The 10,780-nt window shown below is 43.2% G+C and overlaps 2 protein-coding genes across 4 annotated transcripts; one reads left to right on the top strand and one right to left on the bottom strand.

The window, feature by feature from the left end:
- Positions 1-1,928: 1,928 nt before the first annotated feature.
- Positions 1,929-7,149, bottom strand: prdm4 (PR domain containing 4). The gene is made up of 12 exons (XM_026147925.1): positions 7,071-7,149; positions 6,716-6,782; positions 6,403-6,518; positions 5,605-5,793; positions 4,740-5,510; positions 4,503-4,652; positions 4,295-4,413; positions 4,108-4,193; positions 3,893-4,020; positions 3,090-3,644; positions 2,838-3,006; positions 1,929-2,735 (listed from the first exon to the last, which is right to left on the bottom strand). The coding sequence occupies exons 3-12, from the start codon at positions 6,515-6,517 to the stop codon at positions 2,381-2,383; spliced, it is 2,637 nt and encodes an 878-aa protein (XP_026003710.1). The 5' UTR covers position 6,518; positions 6,716-6,782; positions 7,071-7,149; the 3' UTR covers positions 1,929-2,380.
- On the top strand, positions 7,101-9,254 carry LOC113009554 (achaete-scute homolog 4-like). Of its 3 annotated transcripts, XM_026147928.1 has the most exons (4): positions 7,101-7,165; positions 7,318-7,455; positions 8,453-8,505; positions 8,602-9,254. In XM_026147928.1, exon 4 carries the CDS (start codon positions 8,606-8,608, stop codon positions 9,143-9,145), a length of 540 nt encoding a protein of 179 aa, XP_026003713.1. In that variant the 5' UTR covers positions 7,101-7,165; positions 7,318-7,455; positions 8,453-8,505; positions 8,602-8,605; the 3' UTR covers positions 9,146-9,254. The 3 variants fall into 3 exon arrangements, with proteins under 3 accessions (XP_026003713.1, XP_026003712.1, XP_026003711.1); XM_026147927.1 differs by lacking the exons at positions 7,101-7,165; positions 7,318-7,455 and having other exon boundaries at positions 7,936-8,505; positions 8,605-9,254; XM_026147926.1 differs by lacking the exons at positions 7,101-7,165; positions 7,318-7,455 and having other exon boundaries at positions 7,936-8,505.
- The last annotated feature ends 1,526 nt before the right edge of the window (positions 9,255-10,780 follow it).

Genomic DNA, 10,780 nt, shown 5'->3' with positions numbered 1-10,780 from the left:
ACTGAATGCACTGAGTAAGTGCAATAAGTGAGCAATAGTGTTTAGTACTTCTCCAAAAGACACTTGAAGCAAAGTAATCTCATTATAATAAAGGCTTACAAATTTGAGAGACTAGCCCATGTCTCAGTTTTAATTACGTTCATTTCAATGTAATTTATATAGCACTAACTCACAAAACTAGTTGCCTCAAGGTGTTTTATATTTATATTTATATTATTAGCAAGACAATCCCAACAATCACACGAACCCCCAACAAGTTAGCAGTTGGCAACAGCGGGAAGACAAATTTACTTTTAACAGGATGAAACCTTAAACTGAACCAGGCTCAGGGAGGGGCAGCCATCTGTTACAACCAGTAGTTGATCACTTAATGAGAAGTACAGAGATTCACATTGGTGGAAAAGTGAACAAAAGAATTATCATCAATTCACATTAAGAAAAACTGCTGATAGCTAAATGACTGTTGCTGCTACTGTCTTTAGAGGGTGTCCTGTAAAGATTACAAGAAGAGCTCAAGAAACAATCCTGGAAGAGTTGTTCAAAACAAAACAAAATTAAAAAAAACGGAGAAACAAAAATATACAACACTGTTTCGAGGGGACACGGTACGGGACATCAGCTGCAAAGCCTCATTCCCACTGTAGAGCACGGTGGAGGGAGCATCATGGTTTTGGGCTGCTTTGCCATCTCAGGGCCTGGACTGTGAGAAGTCACTGAGGGGACAAATGGTTTAAGGTGGTATTTTGAAGTGGTTACTTCAAAGATGGGAACCAGGTCACAGTGAGTTCTCTTCAGAGCAGTAAGTCTGGTTTCAATCAGCTTGCATTCAATGAAATCAAGCTGGCAAATAAATCCATTCTTTTTATGGAAATATTGTTATTAGCTGTAATTTAAAAAAAGAATCTATTACTGTCTGCATTTACTGGAATTTACAATAAGTAGGGATGGCTGTAGCTCAGGAAGTACATCTACAAATTAGAAGGTTGATGGTTCAATCCCTGGCTGCTCCAGTCTGCATGCCAAATTTACTTGGGCAAGATACTAACCCCAACTTTCTCTCCAATTGGAGTATGAATGTTGAAATTCTTCTACTAATAGTGACATGGTTGCTTAACTTCAGAATGAAATAGGCACTCAGTTGGGCTCAATCGCTGTAGCTGGCTCAGAGTGATTGCAGTGTGTGCGAAATCAGTTTGCATTTATAAATTATCTGGCGAGTGATTGCAGTCAGTTTGGAAACATGTTGCGTCCCACCAGGCAACCTGTACAATTGCCTTACAATCTAAAGTGGTCGGTTACAGAATTTAAAAAAAAGTGCAATCACTAAGCAAACACTACGATTTTCCTAGTCACAAGACTTTTACCCCTCCGCTGTAGAAGGCTGATGAGGAATTGTTGGCAGGCGGGCAGACGGGTAGCATGGACACCCAACAATGCAATTAGGGATTTTCAAATCTATACCATAGGTGCATCACCTAAAAAAAATCTCAGAGGTGTTAAAATCTTGTTGACCTGGACCTTAAGGTAACGTTTTTCTGAAAATCTTGCAAATCTGATAACTCAAGGGGGAAATCCTCAAGAAGACTTTCAAATGTATTTATCATTTCCTGGTGCATTTACCAGGAGGCTGAGGGGCAGCACTGATGGTTCTCATGATTTTTATTCCTAGTTTCACTCAAGTGTAATTAAGCCATTAGTTCCTGGCTGGCATGCTCGACTTCATACGTCACAAAAACATGCTCTACAATTTGTTAACAGTACTAAAAAATGCTGACATCAGCAGTGCTACCCTTTACTCTCTCGGTAAAGCGCGAATGGTGTTAATTTGAAAGTCCTAGATGATGTCCTTGAGTTAACAGATTTGCAGGATTTTGAAAAAAAGTTGCCAAATTTTCTTTGCAACTTAATGAGATGACACATAAAAAATATCAGTCTGCTCTATAGCACAGTTGTTCGTTTATTAAAATATGCATTACACAGTATAAAGCTGCAACATTACTTTAACACCCAGTGTGGGATAATGCACCATAAATGCCTACCATATTACTCTGTAGCAAAAAAAAAGGTTATCAGCCACATTACTGAGTGAGCTGAAGAATTAAGATTAAGAGAAAAATAATGAATAAATGATAGCTTATATGAAACCCGAAAACCAGTAATTACACAGGCCTGAGTCATGAGAGGAAAGAAAATACAGTCAGATCTCAGATTATTTTAGCAGCTCTTGTGAGAAACTAGACAAAAATGTGGCAGTTCAATTGTACTGATGGCCAAATATGTTATTATATATTCAGAAAGTTATATTTGGCAAAAACGAAAGGTAAACATCGATAGTTTTATGAACTTAAATAAATAAAACATCTCAACAGGCACAGTGTTGTCAGTGAGGGGGTGACAGGGACTTTTCAGAGTTATATCCACCGACATCTAAACCGCAGTCTTCACTATTGGCCGAGTCAACCAGTCTCTCTCTTCCTCTTCTGCTGTCGTCGTCGTCCTCCTCCTCCTCCTCGTCGTCTTCGTCGTCAGCGTCCTGCTCCTTGCGGGACCCCCTTTCTGTCTTGGGCCCTTTGCAGATCTTGAGGTGGCGCGTGAGGTGGTATTTGGTGAGGAAGGCTTTGTTGCACTTCTCGCACACAAAGTCTCGGCGGCCCTCGTGAGAGTTCATGTGCTTCTTCAGGTGGTTGGTCTTGAGGAAGTGTTTGTTGCACTTTGGGCACTGAATCCGCCGCTCACTGTCATTGAGAAATGAAGGAGATTTAAAAACAACTATTAGACACTCTGGATTCTGAGAGTACAATCCATCTGTTGACTTTTAAAGCAATGAAGTGACGCACTGTGTGTGAGAGAACATGTGCTGCTTCAGGTCGTGTTTCCTGATGAACGCTCGATCGCAGAGGTCACACTTGAGCTTCTCCGCCCCGGTGTGGATGAGCATGTGCGACGCCACGTGGGACTTCTGAGTGAACGACTTCTCGCAGACTGTGCATCTGTAGTTCTTCTGACCTGTCAGTGCGAAAACATGTGTGCATGTGTTAATCAGTCTGTGTGCCGAGCATCTGAAGTTACACTATTTACGCTGTACCTACCTGTGTGAATTTTCAGGTGCATCCTGAGGTTGCTGGGGTCGCTGAAGGCTTTGCTACAGTACTCGCACTTGTGAGGTTTCATCCCCACATGGCCCATGAAGTGCACCTTGAGTTTAGTGGATGTAATGAACGCCCGAGTACACATGCTGCATTTGAATTTCTTCTCCCGCACGTGGCCCTGACCTTTTGCCCTGGAGGTAATGTTATCAGAGTTTCTATCACTGCCGCCCCCGCTGCTGGCGCCGGTGTCAGTGTTTGTCTGCCCTGCAGCAGGGTTGTGACAGGGCCACGGGGAAGAGGAGGAGCTAGAGGTTTCATTTGTCAGCTTGTCTTCCTGGTGAGAGTGTTGCTGGGGCTGCTGCTCCTGTTGCTGTTGCTGCTGAGTTGGTGGTTGCTGTTGCTGATTGTGGTCCTGCTGTGATGGGCTGTGGCTGTGTGGAGGTTGGGTATGGCTGTGGTTACTGTTATGGCTGCCAAGATGAGACTTAAGGTCAGAGAAGGACGCGCACTCTTTGCCACACTGGCAGATCTGACCCTCGGGTACCTGTGTAACACCTGAGAACCAAAGAAAAGGAAGTTAGAGAGTTGAGAATGTGGGCCTGTCAATGGCATCTATTCCTTCATCCTCCAGGAACTGCCTGCATACTCTCACCATATGATTATTGTGTACCAGGAGGTACCTAGGACCCACTGCACCAATGTAGGGTCAGACAATGGGTCCAGCTGTTTACTCACACTCGTACTAAATGAGGGTTCCTTAAATTTATACAGAGGGTTAGACATATTTAGTCATGTCCGCTCACCCATCAGCCTGCAGTAGTCTCTGCTGTAATAGAAGAGCAGCTCCTGGTCCGGGTGGATCTCAGTGGTTGTGCAGAAGAAGAGTTTACCGTTAGCAGGGTACGCCACCAGATTCTGCTCTTCATGTGTCCTGGACACACAAACAAAAACGTGTTAATTTTAATTTGCATTGTGGGTAATGTAGGCAACAATGGCATATAAAAACACGAGCATTCACCGAGCTTTGCGGACGAACATCATCCAATTGCATTCGTTCTCATCTGTTGTCACGATGCAGAACTCTAGCACGTTGTTGTGGTACATCTGTGACAGAAAAACTTGTTTATCATGCGTTCCCATGCTTTCATCGTGGTTTTGTATTGAATGTGGCAACTGCACTCCTAACAAAGGGCCACAAGATTAACCTTCCATATTTGAGGTGTGTCCTTTTCCGGCCAATCAGAGAGGTCCACGTTGCTACAATGCTGGCCAACCATTGGTCCAAAACAGGTCCTTGGTGGAATGACGTCCCGTGCAAAAACTCCTATGAGTGCAACCACATGCACATTTAAACATGAGATTAGAGTAACATCTGAGGTCTGTCCTCATTAATAATCAAGTTTCTTTTCTTACCGAGCGGTTCGTCGGCAACAGAGATACGCAGGCACAGCGGACGCGGGAGAGAGAGGCGAGCCCGGCTTTGGATGGGAGCATCTGGGATGAAAGTGACTGGGCCATGCTCAGGACAGTCTGAGGTATATGAGCACTCACACAGTGTGCACCCTAAAACAAAAATGCACATTAGCTTTAAAGATTTCTCCATAAGCTATCGATTTTACTTGGATAGGAGACTTGAAGTTAAAAACTCACAGATGCTGTAAGCATTGACCATGTTCTCCTTGTTGGAAGAGGAATCCTCGAGCTGCAGCGTCGAGTTCACCAGCACCAGGTTGTTTTCCGGCCCCAGAGAAACCTCAGCAGTGATGGGGGACACGTTAACGGCCTCCAGCCCCATCCCAGAGTGTCCATGCAGAGACACAGGCTCCAGCTGGTTCTGGTTGGCCATGGAGCCGGTGAGTACCACACTTACTACGCCTGAGTTCAGCTCCCCGTTCGTGTGGAGTTGCTCCCCAAGTCCCCCTGCTCCCCCTCCCCCCGAGTTGCCCACTCGCCCCCCCATGTGATCCTGTTCCATTACCACTGGCAATTCGAGCACAGGGGGTCCATGCAGGGGCATCACCCCACCAGAAGAGTCCACCCCTGTCAGGCCCTCGTGAGGCTGGGGCTGCCTTCCCCCTCCGAGCTGCTGCTGGGTGTCAGGCACCGGCACTACTCCGACTCCATCCATTGAGGCCAATTCCTCCCCCATCCGCTCAGGAGACATGGGACTGCTGACACGTGACTCCATGGCAAGCCCTGTAGAGTCCAGCTCATGAGCACCTGTCTGGTGAAGGTCTGCCTGACCACTAACTTGTCTGGAGTCCATGGGCACCAGGCCCTGCTCCAGTGGGCCTCCAGGGCCACTATAGGGATCCAGACCTGAGGAATTGTTACTGGGCACAGACAGGGTCCCATCCATGTTAAGGCTGCTGGGATGAATATACTGAGGTGGAGGACGGTCTGCCAGGTAGGACAGAATACCTGTAGACCAAACACAGAGACCGTGTGGGATATACAACTTAAATTAAACATTGCCCTCGCCTCTAGATGAGTGTTCTGAGAAACCTTAACCCACCTGGCAGTATGTGTCGGAAGTAGCTGCTTTCCAGGTGAGGGTATGGTGGAGGGGGCAAGGAGTAATTCCTTTCAGGCAGGCCGCACATCACCCCTCTATCACTCAGTGGACCCATGGGGAGCATCAGAGACAAGGCTGAAGGGAGAGAACCAAGGGAAGGACCCAGACTGGGGATGGCCACTGGCATACCTAAACTCCCAAACCAAAGAACAGGTAAATACACACTGACGCTTGAGACAAGAAAGAATAATATGCAAATGAAAAATATGATCTATCTGCAAACAAAAACATTTTATACACCAGCTATAAAGTGAAAAATAACTGTCAATAGCTGTTTAATTAGTACATGAAACCGGGTTAACACTGACAACAGAAATCTGGACACAGTCATGTATGCCCCACGAGTCTGAGCAGGCCTCTACACAACCCATATTGTAAATATATGTAAATATGTGAGGATTGTCAGGATGCTTTCAAGCTTGATACCTTCATTAACAAAAATCTAAGTGCAAGTGTAACTTCTGATGACGAGTCAGTATTTTACAAGTATCAGTTAGAAAACAAACTAAATTTCTTATAATTATAACTTTGTTTAACAATAAGAAATAATTATTACAATATGCTTTGTGACTTTTTCTCCTTATTGGGTCTTCCAGAAATCAGAATTAAAAGCAGAATAGCTGGAGTGAGTATGTTTTGTTTATAAAGGACAAAATGTGTGGACCATCACAGATCACCAGGTCGGTCTAATGTGTTCCCAGCTACAGCATTAAGAGCAGGAAGCAGCGTGTTCCATACCTGGAGTGGGAATGGGATTGTGCGTGGGGGAGGTGGGCAGACCCAGGTGGCTGGCACTCACTGAGGACACGCTGAGCTGGTCCATGCCCACAGGACTGAGGTTCATGTCATTCATCCTGGAGAGTCAACATCAGAGGCAACCTGAGCGTTTAGCCAGAAAGCTAGCTAACATACACAAGTAAGCACATTTTGGGAGGGTGAGGGGGTGAGAAGGTTATTGTACCAACCTCGCGACCGTCTTTTTTTCTGAAGGGAAGCGTTTAGTAATAAACAGAAAGCACACAATGTGCACACAGATTAAGTACAAACTTACCTGAATTTAACAACTGAGGTCCTGCAGTAGCCGTGTACATCTGAGTGGTGCTCCTACATGTCTGTCCCTGCGAATTAAAGACAGTAGGCTTGAAATAAACTTAAAGCGCATGACACTGACAAAGAAGCTAAAACTAAAGTCAACGTTATCAGATTTTTTTTTAAAGAAAATAAAAAAGCTTTGCAACTAGCTAGCTAGTTAGCCCAACATCTCCGGACTGGCCGCACTGTTAGCTTTGTTCGAGCGGTTTCTGCTGGGCAGTATTACACGTGTAACTCGATACGTCCGTAAGTGTTGCTTTGTTGCTGAAACGTTGAGGATTTTAAAAGGAAAAGCCGTGAAAACAACAACATACCAACACAATACCTCCATGACCTGGGCCATGACAGTACTGCCTCCCGGCGCATGCGCCGTAGCATAGAAGGATGGAGGCGCGTCGGCTGATCACAGGTCAGTAAGAGGGATAACCTCCTCCTAATTTACCTTTAGTTTTTAATATTTACTATTTAATGTTTTTATAAATCTGTGCGGTGTTTCTTAGTGAAAAATGTAACTAGGAAACGCTTATTTGCTTCATTTTGTTTCCTTTGGTGCTTGTTTAGCTGTCCAGGGAATGATGTTGGTGAGTACGAACACGGCAAAGAGGCTGTAGTTCGGAGGTGTCAAACATAGGGCCCGGGGCCCGAATCGGCCCGGCAAAGACTCCAGTCTGGTACGCTGGACGGAAGATATGGTGGAGGGTATAAAGTTTTAATTGCATTTTTATAAGATTTCCAGCTGTTCCTGCTAATAAAGAACGCCCCCCCCCCCCCACGCACACATACAGCCACTCATACACTAAAGTAGGTAAATAGTAGACAATGAAATGACAGAAAAGTTCTTGTATTTTTACTGTTTAGTAAAAGCTTATTTAGATTCTTCACTATTCTAAGAGACATATTCTTATTCTTTTAAATAAAAAATACTATAAAAGGTAATATTTTAATTATCTAATTCTATGGGGTTTGTTTAGGTTGTGATTTTTCTTCTTGCTGCTCCAGTCTAGTTCTTGATTTACTGATTTGTCAGATAAACTTGAAGTTAATCTTACACTCCTCTGCTGTGACATTGAGGAGTGTGTGTGCTTTTACTACCAGTTGGTGATAAGTTTCAATTTTTTGGCACTGAAAGATTGAATGCTATCATGTGGAACAAATAACTTCATGTTATGATGTTTCATGATGGTTTTACGTACAAATGCTACCTTCAACTCATATTTTGTTGTTGGATTAGGATTTCAAGGACATACAGTCCCTTGCAAAAGTCATCTATTATCATTGTTGAAAAAGAAAAAAGAAAACAAAGATAGATGACTTTGGGATATTTTATCCTAAAATACACCAAATAAATCCTAATCAACATCCATAAGGCTAATTGTTGAATAACTTACAATGAAAATTACTTATAAGCCAATAAAATTTTCCAATCTTTTTTTGTCCTGCTGAGAACTGCTTCACACTGTTAGCGGAAGGAAGAAAACGTTGTGTAAACAATTTTATCTTGTTGAGAAAAGCTACATGGATTCATCTCCGCCCAGGATCACACCCACCCATGTCAGCAGCCTCAAAACCCCCAACAAACAAGCTGTCACTGACTACATCGAGGGCAGCCGACTTTGTTGTTGTTTTCTTTTCTTTTCTTTTCTTTTCTTTTCTTTTCTTTTTTTTAAAGATAACACGTTTCATCTGCAAAATTCAGAAGGAAACTCGCGCACACACCAGTGATGGTTGTTGTGAGGAGGCTCTGACGAGGTGAGTTGAAACGATTCATTTGGTGCTGGATGGTTTGAATCGATGTAATACCCTCTGACTTTATGATAAAAAATGTATTTTTTCTTGTTATTTCAGCAGAATGGCTTACCACAGTCAGGGGATGATGGAGCACATTTCACTCGTCCGTCCGCTGGCTCTCCACGGCATCTCCATGGACAACAGCGGAGCGCACCGTCAAGACGCGCTTCGCCTCGGACTGCCCTGCCACCTGGACGCCTACTTTGACCCCGTGCACGGACAGAGATTACCCTGCAGACGATTCTCCTACATCCCCTTTCACGGACCCCTCGGTGTGTGCGATTACTCTTTCGAGCCCGCGTTTATCCGGAAAAGGAACGAACGGGAACGGCACCGAGTACGCTGCGTAAACGAGGGTTACGCGCGCCTCCGGGAGCACCTGCCTCACGAGTTCGACGACAAACGGCTCAGCAAAGTGGAGACGCTGCGAGCGGCCATTGACTATATCAAACACCTGCAGAACCTGCTGGATGTAAACGTCTCCGGGGTGGAGGTGTCACTCGGAGGGGCGCGCAAACTCGAGCGGCTACAGCAGAGCTCGGAGTGCACTAGCGATGGAGAAACTCAAACCAGCCTAAGCGAAAGCGGGGATGTTGTTTAAATAGTCCTGCCTGTCACTCAGACCTGCTGTGTATGATCAAAGTGTAAAAAGGAAAAAGGGACAGTAAAGATGAGCTGTAATTATTATTGAGTCATATTATTTTTATATCATGCAGTCAATGAAATAATAATGTCTTTCTTCACTTTCGGAAAAGGTACATGTTACAAAATAATCCCAGCTCATTTATGTCATCATTAAATTGAGTTTAAAAAAAGCATTAACGTCCAATTATTTTTTTACCACATGTTACAAGCTCTTTGTGGTTGAAAAGTATCAACAAGGTTCCTGAGCTTGCTTTTGACTAAAACATAACCCTGTGCGAAATGTCTCTTTAGAGAGACTTTAGAGCAAGGGTGTCATGAGGCCAGGGGGCCAGAACTGGCCTGGCAAAGACTCAAATCTAGCCCAATGAGCGCTTTGGAAATTATAAGCAAGTACTTTTGAACTTTTAACTGTATTTTCATAACGTTTACAGCTTTTTCTTTGGATAAAGACCTCCCCTTTTTCCATTCATACTACACCCAAATGATATGTAACCGATAAAATGACAAAAGTTCCTGTTTATCCACTATAGAAATTTAAGTTTGCTTGTGTTTTTTTTCCATAGCTACTGTAATCGCATACAGTACAGTAATAGCTACCAGAGCTCTTTCTGTAATTTAACATATTCAACACTTTTTTTCTTATACTAAGACATCTCAGGGATCAAATGTTTAGCTAAATGTCTTTCCACTGATGGAAAGGGGGAATTTCAACTGGTCCAACCCAAATAACATGTGTGTATGTGGCCTATGATATAACACTGGTTCAACATTGCTGTGTCAGAGTCCCATTTTTATCCATCCTTCTGCCATCTTAACTGCATATTTAATTCAGTGTCACGGAGGAGCTGGAGCTTATTTCACCTTTTACTGTGGAACCTCGGGGTGCACATCACATGTTGACAGTCTCTTTGCTCTCCGGTTACTTTGAAATGTTTTCCTCAGTTTTAAAGCGCTGGATTTAGATACAAATAATTTCCCTTATGTAAGTTAAAAAAAATAATGGCTTTCCCGTGCACAGGTCTAAGGTGGCATGTACAATCATGCACTGAATGATTAAGCAACTCAAAAAATCTGCTGTTTGAACTTTTCTGAGCCTCGCACATGGGCAGTTTGGTTGTGCAATCAGAAAATCTGTTCTAATCAATGGAATAAGGTGATGTTATCATTCTGCTTTGACACACAAGATTTCGATTGAGTGGAATTTATTCTCTTTGGTTTGTTATTTAACAACAACACGCTCAGTCTCGTCTTGTTTCAAGAACGAGCGGCTATTGATATAGTCATAAAAAATGAGAGAAATGAAATCTCAAATCTGCTACTGAACTAGTTAAGTAAATAAATTTATTTATATAGCACTTTTCACAGATAAAAATCACAACAAAACCAAAAATAAAAATTAAGTAATAATATAAAACAATAACTTGTAAACATAAGACAACTAACCACTTTAGTTGTCATTAAAGTGGTTATTTAACTTCATTTGAACTTGCTGCACATTAATATGAGCTCAAGAATTCAGTTAGTCTCCTGATATATTTGTAACTATGAAAACGCTTTTGGCCATGACAGAAAATCGAGGATTTTTACTTTG

Source organism: Astatotilapia calliptera, chromosome 17, assembly GCF_900246225.1.
Source record: "Astatotilapia calliptera chromosome 17, fAstCal1.2, whole genome shotgun sequence".
Lineage (NCBI taxonomy): Eukaryota > Metazoa > Chordata > Actinopteri > Cichliformes > Cichlidae > Astatotilapia > Astatotilapia calliptera.
The sequence above is the reverse complement of the archived record's forward strand: the minus strand, read 5'-3'. Positions and strand labels throughout refer to the sequence as shown.